General features: G+C 38.8%; 2 protein-coding genes across 3 annotated transcripts in view; both read right to left on the bottom strand.

Annotated features, from left to right (window-relative positions):
* Positions 1-4477: 4477 nt before the first annotated feature.
* On the bottom strand, positions 4478-15004 carry chmp6b (charged multivesicular body protein 6b). Its single transcript, XM_088927096.1, has 8 exons — positions 14737-15004; positions 12653-12762; positions 12043-12130; positions 11716-11802; positions 10661-10726; positions 10124-10204; positions 9270-9336; positions 4478-8584 (listed from the first exon to the last, which is right to left on the bottom strand). Exons 1-8 carry the CDS (start codon positions 14797-14799, stop codon positions 8532-8534), a joined length of 615 nt encoding a protein of 204 aa, XP_088783222.1. The 5' UTR covers positions 14800-15004; the 3' UTR covers positions 4478-8531.
* A 1380-nt stretch (positions 15005-16384) lies between these two features.
* The window catches only part of abca5 (ATP binding cassette subfamily A member 5), a 28190-nt gene continuing 23646 nt past the window's right edge, over positions 16385-20928 (bottom strand). The window contains exon 39 of one of the 2 annotated variants that reach the window (XM_088927536.1): positions 16385-20861. In XM_088927536.1, coding sequence (XP_088783662.1) covers positions 20721-20861 — 141 coding nt within the window. In that variant the 3' untranslated portion in view covers positions 16385-20720. The remainder of the gene's footprint in view (positions 20862-20928) is intronic. The other variant, XM_088927537.1, reaches the window with a different exon arrangement.

Here is a 20928-nt window from a genome sequence, read left to right as displayed (position 1 = left end):
TTAACGTAAGAGCAGTCTGCTCCAAACGCGCACTGCCGCATAGTCTCCCAGGTTGCACACGTATATTAAACAGTCCTCTTCGATCCATGATTCCACCGGTAAAAGCCCACTTGTCTCCTCCTCTCTCAACACTAACCTAAAAGGCGCGTCTTGCATTCCCAGTTTAGCAACATCAGCATTTCAGCGCGATAATTCTGTTCAATCAGTGAGTAATTATTCATGTCTAATTAGCATGTGTTGTTTTTTTTATCCTTGTTTGGGTTTGTCATAGATTTGCAAAAGCTCTTCAAAAACAAAATGCGATAGAACCAGCAAGCAGGGTTAAGAATTGTATTCCACTAATCTAATGGAAGAAAACCTATTCTCCCTCTCTATGCATTCATTCTCTGCTGCCATGTATATAAAATCTTAAAACATGCTGTGCTGTGTATCTAACCTAAGCTGTCAGCAATGCCAGATTTTCAGGCAGGTCGAAGGAATGTTATGTTTGTAGACCTGTATTTCACAGGCAGTGAGGTAGGAGATGGTTGGCAACTGTAATTAAAAAAGAAGGATTTTGGCACTGGCACTGCTTTTTTCACCATTCTACTTGAAAGCTGAAATGCATATTGCATGAAGAGCAAAAAGGCAATGCGACTCCCATTGCATTTCAAAAATACATCTGCAACCCCTGTAAACTGCATAAAAACATAGCAAAAGCCTTTAATTACACCTCATAGACCAACAGAAAATCTTTGTCCAACCCTCATGATAATGAAGACGGCATGAATGTCACAGTCTTTAAATATAGTGGAAACCACGAACAAAGCACATTAAAATGGTCCAAAAATCTCAACTGCGCTTTTCCAGTGGATCACTGTGGTCACACGGAAGATGTTATTGTTGGTCAAGTAGGAAACAGAGGCATTATAATAGATTGGTTCAGTGAAGCAGCTGCTGCTCACTCTGTGTGTGTGTGTGTGTGTTGCCTGTGAGGGTGGAGGTGGGCTGAAATGACTTTGTGCTAGAATTCCAAACGAAACACAGAAGACAGCACAGTCCTGTACAGTGTAGGAGGGGATTCCTCCACTTCATTTAGAGATGGTCACGAAGCTGACACAAATCACTGATTTTTTTGCCTCTTTATGTGTTTTGCATTCTAAATGCTGTCCAGTTCTCACAGACCGTGCAGGAGTGAGATAGCATACAGTATAGTGAATACTGCAGGAGAGTAAACATGAAAAATGTCACTCCGTGCAGCTGGCATATCTCATCATCTCATATCATACAAAAGATCCTTGTCATGTCATACAGGTAGACATTGGCATGTATTGTCTTCTGAAAAAGCTGTCTTTGCACGCAGCAGTTCAATTCAACAGCCAAGGCAGTACATGCAGCTGTATTATGGGTTTAATCTGGTCTTTAATTCTCTTCTTTTCACAAGACTCTTTAAATCTTGTTCCCACAAATCACAGGGTGAAAACAAAGGAAAATAAAATTAGCTTTTTTTAAGGAAACCAACCAACCCACTAATTCCAAATTGTCACTAAAAGTGGTCTTCTTCTCAAAGTGTTTCTCAGAAAAGCTCTCCAAAGCCTACTATTTACTAGAAACTACAAAAATAATTGTTCTAACTAGTCATCATTAACACTATAATATAAAATAGGTATTGATCATATAATACACAGATCTGAGTATATATGTAAATGTATGGTTACTGCGAGGGTAAGGGGAAGGCGGAGGCTTCTTTAGGGATAAAGTTAGGCATGAAATGCCATACTCCCATATCATACTTATACAGTAAAAGTAGAAAATGATGAAAATAAAAAATACCCAGTGATTCTTGTGCTGCCTTCTTGGTGTGTCATTTCAGGAATAACTAGCTGAAAAATACTTGTTGCAGATGGAAAGACGGTCATTAAAAAAGCATGTACATCAGGAGTGGATTCCAGAACAAGACTTTGGACCTTGACAGGGACTGCTAGTATCCACAGGGACATTTTTTGTCTTTAACAAGGATACTTTGTCTTCACATATAGGCATTGCCTTGGGGCTTTCCATCCAGGCATACTTACTGAGGCAACTGCTATGTGCTTTGTATTAGACATGGCTCACAAACCCAGGACATGTTTCCAACCCGGCCTCAAGGAATTCACTGTACAGTGACAGCTCTCGTAGCATCACTAGTGCCCTCTAGAGTTCATTATGGAAACTACAATTATCATAATTATTTAGAGGAAAATGAGCAAACAAATGGGGCTGACCACAGAAGTGTTTAAGATGAGGCACTTTGAGAACATTCAGCAATTTTTCAAACCATGGAAAAGATCCCAATGGAAATAGCCAGAGAACAGAGCTGTTGAAGAGTGAGAAAACCCAAATGAGAACATTAAGACCAATGGTCTAGATTGGTCTCGCTTTTAAGAGCGGATGGGTTCCAGAGTATGAGCATTGGGTTTATGATTCAGGAAATGGTCCTGAGCAGAAGAATTAAAAATCAGACTAAAAGGATCACAACATTACCACCCTGTATCTAATCTCAACAGACCTCAAAAGCTCAGCAAGGAGACATCGAAGACAAATCAGGCATTGCTGTGTTAGTGGTGTTGGTAGACCAGAAGGTGGTGCTCTTCACTTTCTGACAACTTTCCAAACCAATGCACCAGTATAGTTATGGGACACTGTGCTGTATCTGTTACAGATCCAGTGCTGCAGTTCTGAAGATCTGGTTAACTCCAGTGTCTTGAATGGACTTGTACAACCTGCCCTCTCTTAAATCAATTTAGGACAACATTTCTCACTTCTCTACCTGAGCTGCTGCTAAGTGGGGTTAATGGCACCGAACAGCTGCCACGCACCACCCAGGCAGGTATCCAGCTGAGGATAAAAAGTGTTATATAAATGGAAGGAATTATAAGAGTAGAACAAGGGAGAAAGGAATAAAACAAGGAGAGAGAGGCAATAGACTCCTGTCAGGAGGCAAAGTGAGGACAAGTTAAAAAAAGCTTGTGAAAGCGTAGCGGAGCTAGTTTGGGCACGGTGACGTCATCGCCCTCCCTGCGTATAGCAGGGACCTCAGCCTCCTGGGCTGGGGGAGGTCTCCTTTAGCTCACTCGGCTGGTTCCCTGTTGCGTTACGCCAGAGACCCGGGTTCGCGCCCAGGTGTTGCGGGACGAACCGGTGGGGTGGAGCGGCAAGGGCACGAGCGACGGTCACAAAAGCTTCTGGAGAAAAAGGAAGGAAGCAAAACCAGGATAACCTGGAAGCAGGGCTTTTTCAGACCAGATGAGAAAGAAGAAGAGCTGATTTCTCCTGCTTCCTCGTGGCAGGATTCTGTTAAGTGCGGGCTGAGTGCTGAGCAAGACAAGAGTCAGGGCTGAGAATAAAGAATCGAGTGGATAGCTGAGGCCAGGGAAGAAGACAGATTCAAGACAACATAGTCAGTTGAATATCAAAAACATAATTTTACGTACAGAGGCACGTGTGCCGTATTGATAGAATCAGAGCATGACTCTAAAGCCTGAAATCAACCAGACTGCCTGTCAGTGCCCTGGGCCAGACTGGAATGACAGCTCCTTGAGAATTTATCCTTAAGATCAGGAAAAACAGTGACAGACAGTTGCTGATCTCAGCTACTGTTGGGTATTTTGCTGACTGACAACAAGTCATCAACTTCATCAAAGTATAAGCAAGAACTTGTCCAGGATAAACCAACACAGCATTATGCCTTTGTTTATACCAAACAGCTTTCTGTGAATAAAAGTTCTGATTGACTCCTCTTATCTGTTTCTTTCTCCATCATGTTTGCGGCAGCAGCACACACACACACACACACACACACACACACACACACACACACACACAGGTAGCTTTCATTCTAGCTGGGCTCTTTTACTTAACTGAACAAACAAGGTACCTGAACTTCATTACACAGAAGCTGGAAGCTACTTTGGATGCAAAATAGATGGAAAAACAACCAACAACATGTTAAGGAACTGAAAACAATTGAAGAGTCCAAATTAATCCCACTGTTAGGTCAGTTAAGAACTTAACCATGTAACTAAGAGCCCAGCTGGAATAAAAAGCAGCAGGTGTTTTGTGAACACCACCCAAGGCCTTTCTGCTAGAGTAGGTCCACTTACAGTATACTGTATATACAGTAACATAACTGTTTATACTGTGTATATATATTACATGTATATATTCTGGCAAAGTGCTGAAAAGTGTCTACCGGTGTTCATGGCAGCTAGACTCTCAGCTGGAAGAATATACGTTCGGATCTAAGGTAGGGACTTCTGTTCTGCTGTTTTAGCAAGGCATTTAAGATTGCTTCAGTTCACCCAACTGTACAAATGGGTACCAATACAAATAAAATAGAAGATAACTATGAGTGATTCAAGAAAACAGTAAAAATCAGTACGTTGTGGTAAAGAAATCATTAAGTTACTAACATGTAACTTGCCTTTCCTAGTTAAAAGGCAAAAAAATCATTTCAACACACTTGCAAAATTCTGTTTATTAAACAGCCAGCAGCTTCACATACATTTTATCATTGTGCTGTTTCCACACAGTTCAGACCAGTACAGTTCTAGAATTCTTACTATCTGCAGAACTAGATGAGATCTGCTCATCCTGCAACAAATATTACTCCACCTGCTATTTTATTAATTCAATGCTTATTAAATGGTGGAAAACAGGAGTGGTTAATACAATAAGTCTGATGAAGCTGTATCAGATCTCTCAGGAGTGACGAAGTCAAAATGTGTGTGTAGCAGCCAGCTTCCTGCAGCAGGAATGCCATTACGTCAGTGACTGTAGATCAGAACAGCTAACACGCAGCAGAACCCCCATTACGATTCACTAAGAATTAGAAACTATAAACAAGGCAAGGGAAGCTCAAAGACATATTGGTGCTGACTCTTAAAATTAAAGGGTATATGAAACTATCTCAGGTTAAGAGGAGGTTAAAATACTCAGGGAAAATGAACTTGTGCTTTATTATACTTCTTGCTGACTTCATTCAAAAATGATGAGGTACTGCTAGTTCCTGAGCCCTGAGCTGCGTTAGTTGGAGGGTTGTAGGTGGAATATAGCTGTATCGCTCTCCACACTGCACTGGAAGTACCACGACTAGTGAGGGGGTGGAGGGAGGTTCTGAAGAACAGGCAGGCTTGGTGAGGGGGGGTCCTGGGTGGGAGTGGGCGGATTGGTTTGCGCCCCCAGGATATCATTAGCAATCCTCTTTATAGCTCACTTTACAAAAGAGCTTTCAGGAAATGCTCCATTCCTGCCTACAGATTTCATTTTTTTTCATATAAGGTTAAAATCTTGTATTGTGATTCATGAGCTGCAGTCGTGCTGTCACTGTTATGTCTTGGCAAGTCCGCCAGCCTAAACACTACCACTATGGCACAGGAAGTGCGTTTTAAATGCAGCTGTCACATTAATTGAAATGGACTCTCAAGTCCCTGCTTAATACACAAGCTGAAATAAATGGAGATCTAAAATTCTGTAGTCTATATGCAAGTCTGGCCCCAAAGTCATTCACATTAAATTGAATTTGGATTTGTGGCTTAAAAACCCACAGCTTAACTATTCATCCACCCTTAGTTCAGTTTAATATTGACAGTCTAAGAAGGAAATGCAAAATAGTGACCAGCATCCTTTTGTGGGGACTGCTGAAGAAAAAAATCATAGCTCTTAAAACTAATTCCAGTGACAAATTGCAAGTTAAACAGAACAATACCAAAAGAAAACTGAGCATTTCTACATCATGCCTCCACTGCAATCTGTCTAACCCAATCCTGTCACATTGAGCGAAGTCACAAACTTTGCTGGATCTTACTGAAAAACTATACCTTGAAAAAATAAAGGAAAATCCTTTTTGGTATGTTTGGCAGCACTGCTCTGAGGATCTAGCAATAATATAGACAATGACTCCAAGACAAGATGATTAAAAGTATAAAAGTCTTTTCAAACACCCAATTAGAGAATTTTCTTCACATAACCTCCATTGTTAATTTAGTTCTTACTATAGAAATGGTTGCCGAGACAAAAAAGCTGTGATTAGTAAAATGCTTATTTTGCATTATTTCCTGTATATACATAAGACCATGTAAGGGTAAAACAGTGATTATAAAAAATACATGAGCTCTTTCCTGGTACAGCAGATACATCATAGAAATTGTTACATGATGCTCCCTTGTGGCTAATGATATTCATTACACCAAGCTACTGATGTAAAAACCAATGCCATTCAAGTTAAAGACCAGGAGTTATCTGAAACAATTAAAAATACTTTTTTATTGTTGAAGCATACTGAAAACCACAACACAAAACTCACCATCCAGTGTTTTATCTCACTTTGTTTTACATTTTTGTGAGGTACCGTTGTTAACAGGAGTATAGTGTGACATGATTTTATACAGAAGTATTAGGAACCTGCGATTTTTTATAGAATCAAGGGAGATTCAATGGATCGAGGGGCAGAATTGATCAAATTGCCCCTGACAAGTTAAAGAACATGTGTTCACTGATTTTAATCTTGCTTTGAAAAGTAGAAATTGCATGGGACTGCCAGTTAAAAGTGCTCTATAAAACCGGATGAGTTTGGACTTTACAACTACTGTACAATCCCACTTCTCTATGAAGATACCCTGTTAAAAGCAGATCTCATCTTCTGCTCAATACAGAATGGAAAGTGAAAGGCATTAGAAACTGGAGTGCTTAAGGGATTAGGAACCTTATACTTCTAGTCTTGCCAACTACTCTTCTTTTTTCTGTATTTCTGGAAACCCTGTGTGATGACACCGGTGACCTCACCTACAGTAACTCCAGAAAAAAAAACTGAACTACAAACTTGAAAGAAACAGGTCAAAGCAAGAATGTCACACTGCTAGGGGCAACAATGTACTATATTCCAAATTCGCAACCATCAATGGAATATTTAGTGTATTTCAGAAATGACTATTTTCAGAGATTTCCAGAATGATGTAGGTTTGAGCAACAGATTTAAAAGGAGGCTAAATCTTGAATCAGCTATGCTACCCCTCCCCCCTTAGGAAAAAAAACTCAGGAGAGCCCTTTCATTGTATCTTTTATAGAGAGGATACGCCTTGCAGACACACCTCTGTGCTTCATAGAACAATGGGTATTTATAATGATTCTGCACACTGCTGGACGAACTGCCAGGAAAACGGTACATAATGGAGAACATGTATCAGGATTCTACCAGCCAGGAAACTACCCTGTTTTGAGGACAACGAAAAGCCCCATGGTGCTAACAAACCCTTATATCTCTTCTGAGCTCTGCTGCTAATTTCTGGGCAACTGCAGAAATCCTCCTTAGAGGATCTCAAAACAGGGACAGAAAAAAACTGCACACCTGTTCCATATAGCTCAAACCAAGCTGTTAAAGCCAATACCTTGGCATGAAACCCAGGATTTTTTGAAGCATATACTCTGGTTTTAAAACCTTAATGAATGTTGTCTGCGAGAGTGCTGCTAGTTAACAGTGACATTTTATAGCAATGCTGTCCAAAAAGATCATTAAGCCAAGGCAAGCAGAGTGGCTTCAACAATACAATCCAGCATGACAAATCTACATTCTGATATACAGCTGCAGTTTTGCCTGAGGTATGGTGGAAGCACCAGTACTGATTCCATTGTTTAAAAGGATGTGATAATTTGCCTTTGCAGTTCAAAGTAATCTAGTGGTGAAAGGGTTAGGGACTATACAGACTGGCAGTGGTTGTAATGCAGTCTCTGTTTCAGGAGATTGAAGGGAAGACATTGTAATCACTAAAACGAGTTTAAATACTAACAGTGTTCAGTGTCAAGTTAAACTGCATTTTTTTGACATGATTAAGAAATTATCAACTGGTAGCCAACACTGAAAAACAAATCCACTGTTTTGCACACTGGGGTTTTGTGGATCCAGGCCACACTTTGGGTAAGTCGTACAACCCGATACTGGACTGAAACGGATTACACAAAAGCTACACATATTCATATATTCTAGGCTTTGATAGCAGGCTTCTACTTGTCCCGGAAAAGAACAGGAAAAAGATATTTGACCATCTAAGAGGGCAAATAAACTGGTTCTGAATATCTGCTTTAAAATAAAGAACTTGGATAACCTCCACATCATGGAAACACCATGTATAAATTCCTTAGACTTGTCATCAGTTTTTGCTCAGTTTGAAATTAAACTGTGTCATTAAAAAAGATCATTAGTCAGTAATCCTCTCAATTAAAAATCACTGATCCAATTCAACGGTAGGCAACTGTGCAGTCTATCACTTCTAGACAAGCTCCAGAATGGTAGCAAGTTTTGAAACCTGTTTCTCAGTGCTGCACCACAATCATTAGAGAGAAACATCTGAGGATTGTGTAGTCCAGTAGTCCAGGTCAGTCCAGTAGGTGCAAGCCTGGCCATTCCCAGATAAGATGAGCGACTCCTGGGACAGTCACGAAGAAAAGAAAAGAGTGGGGCTGTAGCAACATCCTGGGAATTGATATGGAACAGGGCGAGGATGCCGGGTGGATACTTGTTATGAAGCTGGCACCAGCTCTGGTCTGGGTTTGTTTTTGACCCTTTCCTTCTCTGAAAAACAAAGAAATAATGACTCAAAGTTGGAATCCACAGTGAGCAGTATAACAATAAAACCCAAACACATCAATAACATTCTCAGCAGAATAACAGCCAGTTCCTAAGGCACTTGTAGATAAGACACTTTCTCATTTCAACAGAAATACATCTGCAGCATCCTCCGGGCCCTGAATCTGTTCCCACAGTATTTCACAAGGAGTCGTTATTCTCTTTTGATTTTATTAACATAACACAAATTCAATGCGACAGTCAGTTACAAACTCCAAGCCATGGCGGATTTCTCTGCTAGGGCCTAATTCACAACACCAACATTCTTTCATTAAGGAGTTTTTTTTTTTAAATTCGGCCCACTTTATAACCTAACCCCAGCCCCTGGGGAAATTAACAACTATTCAACATTATAAGTTAATTTAAGAATTCTGACTGGAGAAATTGATTTCCTCTCCACTCTTCATCTGAACAGAGGACTGTTTTAATTTTTTCTTGTGCCAGATATTAACAAATGAAATCAAGGCAATGAAATGCAGACAACAGTGAAGCAGCCCACTTCTAGATTTGTAATGCTACGGCTTTAGAAAGTGCATTTAGGTGCATTTGTTCACGATTTATGGTGCAATGAGTGGCTTGCTGTAAAAGGTTTTGAGTACTGGCACCCAGTGACAGTCGACTGCTGTGATACCTGGCTCTTTTCCTGGCACCTCGGGCAGGCGTTCTGAGGGCACATCTGGAAGCTCCACTTCTTCATCCTGTCAAGATGCCCACAGCCTTGAAAGTTACAATCGGCTCCTCTACTCAATTCAATAATCTGGTTATGCATATCCTACCTAGCCTGTGTCCACAAAACCCTCACAGGGTTTCCAAGCGGTCAGCTGAGTTTCTATTGCAAGCTTCCTGAATACTGCTAAGCAGGTGCCATGTCTACACATATGTTCTCTAGATAAATGTTTTGATTTATGTTGTGCTTTATTATCCTTGGGGGCAAATTTGTTTAATGGCTCTTTTAAAAAAAACAAGGGAAACAGACATTAGCAACAGAGAAGAGCTTACAATAGTGTTAATAGTGATACAAGAGATAAAAAAAAGTTATTTTACATTGTTTGAGACTACTACTTTTATATCTGGGTACACAGAGGCATCACCCAGAAGGGAGTAGTGTAAATTCACAAAGGAGGGGGTGAGACACACCCTCCACAATGTTGCTGGCCTTTTTTACAACCCTTTGCTTGAAGAGAATATGTAAATGATGACATATAGTCTTAAAAAGATGTAAAACTTTTAGTAGTAAATATCGGCCTTGCACGACTAAAACATCAGAATATTTATCATGAAGTAATATTTAAATTTAATTTAATTTGCAATTATTGAGAAAACTGTGATGACAAAAGAAAGGTCTTCAATTTCAGTTGTTCTTTAGTTGCAGCTTTAGTCCTGAAGCCTCTGACAAGTTCCCCCACCTCACAATGTGAAGTCTTACAGAGACACAAGCTCTGCACTTAAGTCATGAGTAAGTCTTAAAGATATGAATAGACAGACCTGAGTAATAGCCTCCAGTTCTGCCAGAACTGCATCTTCATCTTCTTGGGTGAAAGAACCTGCCAACATGTCATCAATTTGCTGTAGAAACAAAGACATGGGAAAGCACCACATGGTTAATATGAAATATATTTTTTGTATTAGACATAAATGCAAGTACTCATTTGGTCCCCAGAATTAAGGCTGCACTTCAAGCCGTATTAAAAAAATTAATACTTCTATAAAAATGCAACTTAACTTCACCAATAAATCCATCCAGGATCTCCATTACACACACTAATCGCTGTAATGAAGTGTCTAAAAGAACTAGTTCAAACAGAACAGCTATACAAGCAATAGTAATATTAGCAATATTAATGTAATACCTTGTAATTCAAATTAATGTCAGGCGCTAAGCCATTTTGGTTCATTAACAAAAGGAGAAAAAGAAACAAAAATATTTCACAATAGCAAGAAGCACCAAGACATGTTTTAAATGAGCCATCTGCTTTTTAACTTCATGACAGGGTAGGGTCTTAATAGCCATGCTAATTTTACCCGTTGATAATCGATACTATCTTGAGTCTCATCCATAATGCGTTCCACCTCTTCTATAGACATCACCTGGAAAACAAATCAGTTTGTCAGGTGTGTTTAAGCAGTCATTTTTATGTACAGCAGTGTGTACAAGTACACATTTGATTTAACTTTGAAGGAGGACTCTAATGCTGGAACTCCAGCTATGCTGCAGTGACAAAAGAGATTTACAGTGTAATCCTTTAAGCTCAATGAGACAGTTTGTGTTCTTACTGCAAATGCAAATATACATAGAACCTTATGAAAACAATCAGCTTGATAGAACAGAATGTACTTTCTGGTACAGTAAACAAAATTAAATGCTCAGTGTGAGGTAGTCAATACTGTTTTACCAGGACCAAAGTTCCACCTTGACAGTGCCTTAATTAGGTTAACTTGCATCACAAATTTCAAAACTCAACGTGAACACAATAAGAATCATATGTTCCTATTAAAAATGACATTTTATTGAACAGAGGCCTCTTTGTTATCTCTTTAAAAATCTCCGTCAGACAAACTTTGATAAAAAGCTTTATAAAGAATCCCTTTTTAAAATATTTTGCACATTTACTACTTAACAGCAGATTACAACAAGAAGTGGCCATTTTAGATGCAGGAGGAGAGAGAAATAGCCTTCATTTTCTTGCAGACATGGCAGATGTGTGGCATCTTGAGACACAGAATGCAAAGTCAGCATCTTGCGCCTGCTGGAGTCCAACTGCACTAATGAACACGTTCAAACTGCAGACCCAGACGCCATTATCACCTCAATCACATACACTGGGAATTAATCATTCCTTAAAAGCAGGAACCTTGCACTGCTCAAAATCCTAAATGACTACCCAAAAAATTGTAAAACACAAAGCATAGCATAGGCTGGAATGTTAAAATAAAGTCATTTCTATATAGCAACATTAATGTCTTTTTTCTTTTTCTGCAAATACAAAGACACTTTGGCAGAAAACTATCCAAAACCGCATATAATCCCCTTTTTTCATCCCGGGTCAAGAACCAGGACATGGATATCAGATAAATACCTCGTGCATCTTCTTCAGACACTCATTGCCAACCTTCAATCCTTCGATAACTTTCATTTCAATCTGGGCAAATTCAATGTCTTGAACCTTTGGAGAAAAAAAAGTTCATCTTCATTATACAAATGAAGATTCAGCTTTTTCACAGCGGTCTGCAATTTCTAAATGAAGAAATTTGTATTCCTTTCACTAAAAACATGTACATCATATAAGAAAAACATTTTTCGAGCTGAGATCAAATGAACACGGATTTGATCAAGTTTGACAGTGTCGTAATTTTCCTTTAATTCCACTGAGAGATTTAGGAGTGAGTCACAGTGGTGTACTTACCATGTGCTCCAGATTGCTTATCTGGTTTTCCGTCTTGTCCAGGAGCTGATCCTGGTATCGCTTTTTCTTAAGCAAAAGCAAAGCCTTCCTGAAACAAAATAAGGCAGTATAACTTTATTATTGCTGTATGCATACTAATATATTGTATGAATACATTCTAATCAACAGACAAAACAACAATTGTAATTCATTAAGAATTAAAACTGGATCACAATTTTAAAAACACTATACACAAAAAGGTGCAGCCAACAGGAAGAAACTACATGGGATGAATAATCTACTAACACAGAACGGCTGTAGCTGTATAGCTGCCTTTCATCTGTAATCCTTCCTGTGCTTTTAGTCACCACATATTTTAAATAGGTACTGTAAAAGACAGCCAAACTAAAGCTTTAATATCCCAAAACAAAAGTACCTGTTTGTTATTGGCTTTACTTATCTAAAAATGAACATACTTTGATAGGAAGTTTTACAAAGTGAATAAAGTTTAATCATCAATGTCAAAAGTAAAGTATCTGCACTTTCACTTAAAAATTCACCTCCAATCAGAATGTCCCACAAGAGATCCTCCTAACAACTCCGAGTTTAATATAAAATACTGTGCACTCACTCCTTCTTTCCATCTCTAAGCAGTTGCTTTGCCAGCAGCCTCTCTTTCTCCAGCTGCAGAGAGATCCTCTTCTGGTACTGTTTCAGTTTATCTCTCTGTTGCTTCAGTTGCTGCCAGTGGAGAGAAGTGACACACAGTTGTCAGACACACATTAAGCACAGCTCCCCTTCCTAGGAGCTGTCAATTGACAATCTGTTCTCGGAAAGGCATGATTCCATGATTCGATTTTCAAAATCAAGACAGACTCAACAATATGCAGGACATTGAATTTAGGGAGCAATGTAGTAGAGATGCCAGTCCTCAGTTCTTAAAAATACAGTATTTTTTTAAGCAGAGATTAATGGTCGAAAACCATTTTCTATAGACAAGAAATTATCAAGGGGCAAAAGACAGGCATAATCAATGTTCTTATAAGGCACTTTATGAAACTGCATAAAGTAACATGACAGGCTTTATAAAATATTTAACGCAAAGCAAATTAAATGTCCGATTATGTTGAAGTAACGATGTGAAAACTCCAAAGGAACTCGGACCCTTTCAGAGATCGTTTCAATTACACCAAACTGAGACCTTGGCATGAGGTGGACTCAGCTCCTTTGGGCAAAATAAGTGAGTTCAGTCCATTTGACTCTGAAGAATCTCAACAAGCTGCATTCTTTGGCACCCTCTTTGGAGGAACTGTATCTGAAAGGGAAGGTGTGTGCACACTCTTCCATCCACATGGAAAACACAGGATGGGAGACAGCATGGCGATATCGCAAAGCATGAGGTGGTATTGTAGGCCAAAGAGATGAGGGCTGTAGTCATCTGCAAAGCACAAACTGAATGATCACCCGACACTTCCTTTAATGGATCACAAAGTCTCCAGTGTCCTTAATTGTTTCTTCAGTAGAGACATCTTTGTACAGTTTAATGCACTTTTTTTATATTTTTCACTAAATCTACCTTTTTATGATTTCTTATCTATTGCACATCTCCAGTCATTGTTTACACGTCTGTATTGTTTACATTCAAACTGTCTACATGTTTACTTGCACATTGTCTATTGTTTGTTTGTATATTGTCTTGATGCACTGTTTGCACTTTGTTTTGTTTTTTACACTTGTTTTACAATCGAGAGACTTTCTGTCAGTAAGAATTCCATTGTACCAGTACCGGTTACATATGGCAATAAAGTTCAAGTTCAAGTTCAAATGGTGCCAGAGGAAAACAAGGCCACAAAAATGTAGATTTCTTTGGCAACAGGATGCACTAATGTCCTGGACGCACTGTCTGGTGGCAGGTGATTGAACAGTTCTACATCTGAAAGGCACTTAAATGGAAGAATGAATTCAATGTTAGAAAAATGCAAATTGTTCAACATTATGAATTACACACACCACATTCCTCTGTGAACCGACTTATTTTTGCCGTAAGGTTTATGCGCTAACACCTAAACGAACTAAATTCATTTTCAAGTGACCCAAGTTCGGTTCGGTTGAAAAAGAAATGAATGAAAAGGGAGTCTTAGAGAAACAAGCTGTCAAAACGGCCTGGCAAGATATCCCTAACACAATCCAATTCAAAACATTTCTCCACCTGCTGAGAAATGAACAGCCATTTCGTCAAAATTTGAAATCCAACACTTCAATGCATAAACCTCTTTTAACTGGTCCGTCGGGTTCCTCCACTACATTCTTATACTTCACTATTACAATACTGCATTTCAGCAATACCGGTGTAATTGTCAAGCATGCTAACGCGGTAGTTCTGCGACAACAACACAAGTCTGTTCCGAAAAAAATACATTGCTTTCATCGTCTTTTTTATAAACCAATGATCTATTTATAACGAACACCTAAATCCGAAGCTACCGCCCTGTAAACAAACTAATAAACATAGATAATACTTTAATCGTATTTGTCCTTCATTATTTTGGTCGTGATTGGAAGCCCAACCCAAATCATCTCAGGTCTGTTAACTAATGCTTTCTGTTACCGATCTCTGCAAACTGCCTGACGATTTGTTATGGGGGAGACCTCCACGGCTCCCACTGATTATATCAACAGACAGGTTATATTACTGTAACATCTTCAGCATCTCACCAACACGGCTCTGTCCTGCTCCGTCACTCGAGTGCGTCTCTTTCTGCCGAAAATGTTTCCCATTGCAAAGCCGCATCCCCGCCGCTCTCAGCCCGCCCACGGAACGATTTATAACCGCTAAAGTCCCCCCAACGCTCTCGGTTTTAATTTCATATTAACATAAAAATCAGAAAATCGAGACTTTATTCTATTGTTTCGTTTCAGCAGACTCAGAAACTCCACAGAAGCCGCACCCCTAGCAACAGGAAGTACGGTAGCCGTAGAGTGCGTACACCTCAAATTGAAAGCCGAGAAAAGCAAACTCGAAATACACTGCTTTGCATCCCCGCCAAAGGACCGATTACATAACGTGCTTGCGTTTGCTAACGTAAAGCAAGTTGCTTGCTAAAGCGAACGTTTATTTTTCCCATCCTTCAGCTATAACGTCTGAAAGTTGTCACAGTGGCCTAGTGGTTACTATTGCAGTTCTGAGCAGGTCTGGATTTAAAAAAGAGGGACCCTCTCTACAGAATTTGCAAGTTCTACCTCACAGAGACATGCTGACTAGGTTTACTGGTTGTTACTGTGTGTACTGTATATGTCCTGCAATGAATGTCAGGATGTTTCCTCCTTTGTACCCTTGGCTTCCAGGACAATCGTGGGGTTAGTTTAACGCTTAACAAGAATGAACATCTTTATCTTCGTCGAGCTGGTGAATTTAAGATCTCTGGAATGAACTGGATAGTGGCACTGTGCAAGGTGTACTGCATACACTGCATGAGTATGTCTATTCTTGTCTACTAACCTAATGCCTGATCTTTGCTAAATCTGGCTTTTCCGTTTCCGGCTAAATCAATTCAGTAATATATGAAAACAGTTCTAAAATAATATGGTCTTCATTCCACTTTAGCTCAGTTTAGCACTGAACTGTGCTACACTTTAGCAAAATAAGCCTTATTCCTCTTTATTAAGCTGAAGGTACTGTAATTACCATAAACCCTGACAGACTGAGGAGGTCTGTGATCAGCGTCCCAGTGCTCTGAATCAGGTTTTACACCTCATTAGCTTATGTACAGTACTAGCAACAACAGGGGCTTCTCATGTTTCTGAAAGTTGTATTCTATGAGGACTCACCCACCAGGTTTTCATTCTGCTTTGCTTTCCATTATCTAATGGTCAGCTTCACTGAAGCCAAACATTTAAATAATATTTACCACTGAAAAAATAACAAGAAGAGAGCCTGGTGCAGCACATTAGCAGTGGTTAAGATACTGTAACTCAAGAGATCGTTTGACGGGTAGCAGTAGGTAGGTAGGTCCCTTTCCTGGCCATAAACGCCCATGAGGAATGGGGGGCAAGGGACACCATTTTTCCTTGACCATCCGACACTGGAGGTGGATTAACCCCTGGTACTCACTCGGAAAGCAGGCTGAGTGGACCTGGGGGCCGTGTGGAAGGAATTAGAGCAAGCTACCCCTACCTGGGATTGAACCCAGGACCTTCCAGTCAGGAGCTAGACGCCCTTGCCGACTGAGAAGGGTAGCAGTAAGGTGTAGTAATTGAAAACTAAAAGAATTCTCTAAAACAATATCTACATTGCTTAAAAAAAGAGAAAAATATTTCTATACAATGGTATAGTCACACAAATTAGAAAGAGAGACAGAAAACGTCTGGGTGATTCCAGTAGTCTTTATTAAAGGTATACCATGTATTGTTTTTCCAGCATTGAGAGCACTGACTAGTTTCTGAAGAGAACAGAACATACAGTACACACCCATTTAAAGGTCACCCAGAGAAACCGTGAAAACAAGAGCTTGTGTGCAGTTAAAACAACAACAACAACGATAATAATGGAAAATAAAAACCTATACTGTGTCATATAGGCTATGATGCAGCAAACAAGGCAGTGGAATATAGAACTGTCAAACAGCACAAAGATTTAAAAAATGTTTAATGTCTTAAAATGATAACAATGAAAGATAGATAAAAGCATAACAGCAAAAAAAAGTGTGTTGCTTTTGTAGATGCATATTCCAAGAGCATTTAAAGGCTTACACAAAATTTGCTTTTTTGTTCTCAGGTATCAGTTGTGCACTGCAAAACTACAAAATAAAATAATTTAGTAATCATTTCACAATCCAAAACTGTGTTGTTTGCAAAGCAAATTAATTAAGGTTTAAGGGGCGTTTATTTATCAGTGGTGTGCAATTAAGTAACTTTGCTAATTTTGAGGCACAGAAATATTAAGTTTTGTGATGGATATATGAGACAAAGATCTAGCATTGAGACCTAACCCAGATTTAAACTAAAGGAAAGTTAGCAAGGCAATACAAATAAAACATAAATAAACACAAATAACATTAATACAATCTGGGAATAAAATGCAACATTTAGCTTGCTTAGATGGTGGTGCTATGAACAAAAAAATTCAGGTTGTGAACACAAATAAGTTGCATTTACAAAATAAATCTAATTAAAATCTACAATTAACGAAAATCCTCCCTCACTAAAATATATGAAAGGAAAATACTCACATATATCATGTACAGCAAGATCTTAGATCTTCGATATCATAAAGCAACCAGTTTGCAGGTTTCAGACTGACCACAATCTGCATTCAACACCTTTTCTGCAATGAAAGTAATAAGCTCGGCTCCAAAGACAGACTTGGGGAGGGCAGAAAGCTAAGATCTTAAAATTCAGAGTACCCAAGATTCCAACACTGACACCCAAAGTCCAGCAGACGACACATCCCTCTAACACCGAAAGTGTTATAAATATGAAGGCTTCTCATCTTTGCTTTTGGGAACTCTGGTTCTTGTTGATGAAAAACTGTATGGCAGTCAAAAGGAGGTCATTTCAGTTTTTCATATGCAGTCTAGTCTATTTTTGGGATTAAAAGAAACAGAATAAAGGCTTTCAAATACAGTCAGGCTTGACAGAATGGGAAGATAATATGTGAGAAAAACTCTCGGCTATCTACACATTTTACAGTAGTTGCTCAAATAAAATCAGATGGAGTTTAATGAAGAGTTTTTAAAACTCTAAATTAAATATGCATCCAGTGGAGGCAGTTCAGTTCAACTGAGAAAAACTTTCAAAAATGAACATCTGTCAGCACTTTCAAAATAACCAGAGAAATATATTGAATAAGAGATGAGTTACTGTATGTACTGTGATGTAGAAATCCCATGATGCATCCGTTATGAAGAGAAAGTAGAAAAAGTATCAGTGTTTATATGCCTTAAAATTCTAAATCTAAAAACTCTATTAACAGTAAGATTATATGAAGAGATTGGTATTGTGGGAAAAACAGCAAACATAAAATGCTGGAGTTTTTTTAATCATATAAATATTTTTGCACCTATTTATATTAAAATCCAAAGTCAACATCCTATAGCTGGATGAAAGTTTAGAGATTTTAGCTCATTGGTCCAAAAAATGCAAGGTGATCTTGATGGATAATAAATTGTAATATAGTCACTCAATAGAAAAAATACTACAAAATAAATCACAGGCAAAATGAAATTGAAAGTCTTTACCAAAGCAATATTCTTAGTTCTATTTAGTGCCAACCAAGAATCCAATGCCAATAAATGTTATGCAGCTCTTATGTCTTATGCTACATGTTTTATATAAATGGACATTTTATTTTTATTGATAAAAAGTGATCAGTGCAATTAGAGTTTAACCTTAAGAAATACAAGACTTTGATAATCTACCAAATTTAAATAAATGGCATGAAAAAATGTAAAAAAAAGTGTATCAACAGTATGTCTTAGACATATAGTATGACCGGTTTCCATTAGAATGCACAGGACTAGCAAAAGCTAGCGAGAAGAGAGCTTAGGAATAAAAAGAATTCCCATGACAGAAGCAAGAGAATTAATTCTTGTCTGATTTCACAGGGCTTGTCAGGATGGCTTTTTCAATAAACAACCTATTTCACAACTTTTGATACAACCACCACCAATGTACAAGAAAAAATCTGATCCACTCACTAAAATAAGGACTTTTCCCAGCCAGATAACAACCCTAATTATCAATACATCAAAATTTCAAAACCTAACACTGGATGGGAAAAATAAGTAAAATCTAAAGGCAAGACCCATCTTCATGTTCTTTTTTTATCCCTCACAGGCATTGCAAATGCAGTTTGTCTCAGGTAAATTGTGGAAAAACATTTAAATTTCAGCAATTAAAATTCTAGGCATTTGAAAAATCTAGCGGGTGTGTGACTTTTGTAATGACATCCAACAAGTGATCCGAATATTGATTTAAGGACCAACAAATACAGTATAATTAAGGTGTCTTCATTTAATTGCAGCTATGAAGAAACATGATGGTACTCTGGCATCAAAGATTACGTGCTTTAGCATCATCACACTGCGGGAGGTGATATGATTTGCATGCATGTTATAAGTAACACAATATATTTGCTGGAGGTCTGATCTAAGAGTGACTGTTCCATTCCTAAGAACATTCAATCATCTTAATTGGAACACACTCAAAATAAAACTGCAGCACGCACACATAAGAAAGAGCAGTTTAACAAGACTGATCAGTGCTTGTACTTCCCAATGCTCCTGTCTACTTCCCTCTGTTATGATGGGTCGCTTCTTTCTGCAATATACATCACTTTCATATACACATGTACAAACGTATACATTTATATATTAATACAGCGGCTATACCCTTTGCAGCATATACATCTAGGGTACAGAAGGGTAAAATCACAAGAATTTCACAACAATGTTCCATGACTCAGAGTACAGCGCACAGTATCAAGAGCCACAAGCAACAGACCTGAAAGAAAGCCAGTGTTTGCGGACAAAACATTCACTCAAAACCCAGCTGTTAAAAACAGCTTTGTTTTTAAGATGCTCTTGAATTTCCAAATCAGATTAATTTCTCAGATACTGTATTTCCGTAGTGTTTCGACTGCTGATTAAAAGGTTGTGGGTATCAAGTGTCCTTGCAATTTCTTACTGTTATTTCATAACAGTGGCGTTTTTGTTTCTTGATCTCTTACACAGACCTGAAACATTACAGCAGTACAGGCTGTGGCCCCTTAAATACATGCTTTTTCAAGAGAATGCCTGTCCTCCTATTCTGGTGAGTGAAGAATTGCTTGAAATAACAATAAGAGCCTCCTAAAGCATGCTTGTTAATTTCTGTAGTAGCCTTGTCCTCATACTACAAGGCATGAATGAAGCAGAAAAGGTCCTGTCCTTCCAAGATTACCAGTTTGCTACTTGCATGCATCACTTGCTGTTACTGTATATACCACTGCACGACAATCCAATTAAAACTCAATCTGCTTGTCCCAGAAGCAAAACAGGATGACACTTGTGTTGCTTTTACTTGTGTATTTTTCTTCTCATGTTTGCTTGGGAACTTCTTTCTTGTTTAATCTTCATAACTGTAGAACCAGTTCCTTAGGGAATGACTGACAGACCAAGATAAGCACCTTTTCTGAGAGTGAGAAGTCTTCTTTTTGTAAGAGGCATGTTCAAGTGATTTTTTAGCATGGGAACTGAATATGTATATACGATCTGTTTACCATAGGACATGTAATGATCTAAGATTAAAAGATCTTCTTTTGAAAGTCATATTGTGTTACAAGTGCCATTGTAGTTTGATGTTATGCAGAGCTCCAGTGAGCCTTCATTTGCGAGAAACCTAATGAACAACAGATGACCAAACTCTAATAAAGTTGGGCGGGTTCCATTAATGATTCCAGATCAGGGTAAAAAAATAGGAACGCTAGTTGGCTGCATCATTTAAAAAAAATCTCTCCAATAACATAAGAGAACCAGGTGAAACAGGATCTGAGATAATCTTGGCTATTCAGTACAGATTTAAAGCACCAGGCGATGCAAGTGACTGAAAAATTCCAAAGCACTGGAGATCTAAGATCTGTAAGAACTCATCACAGGCTGAAGTACAACAGAGCTAGGATCCAGCGTAAGTGACAGAAGAAGCTCAGTACTGCAGCTGAGGGGTCACAGCTGATGCACAACGCTGTCTGCATGGTTTGCAGATATGGGCGTGTCCTGCTGAAGTCTCTGCCATTGGAAATGTGTGCTTAAGGACCCCACTTCCTGTTCCTCATTCTCCTGCTCTTTTGCAAGTTCCATGAAGACCTGCAGAGAAGGAAGGAGGACAGATCAGGAATGAAAGCACAGGCTGCATGCAAAAAGAATGAGATCT

Source organism: Atractosteus spatula, chromosome 11 (genome assembly GCF_055471065.1).
Source record: "Atractosteus spatula isolate fAtrSpa1 chromosome 11, fAtrSpa1.hap1, whole genome shotgun sequence".
In the NCBI taxonomy this organism is placed as follows: domain Eukaryota; kingdom Metazoa; phylum Chordata; class Actinopteri; order Semionotiformes; family Lepisosteidae; genus Atractosteus; species Atractosteus spatula.
The sequence above is the reverse complement of the archived record's forward strand: the minus strand, read 5'-3'. Positions and strand labels throughout refer to the sequence as shown.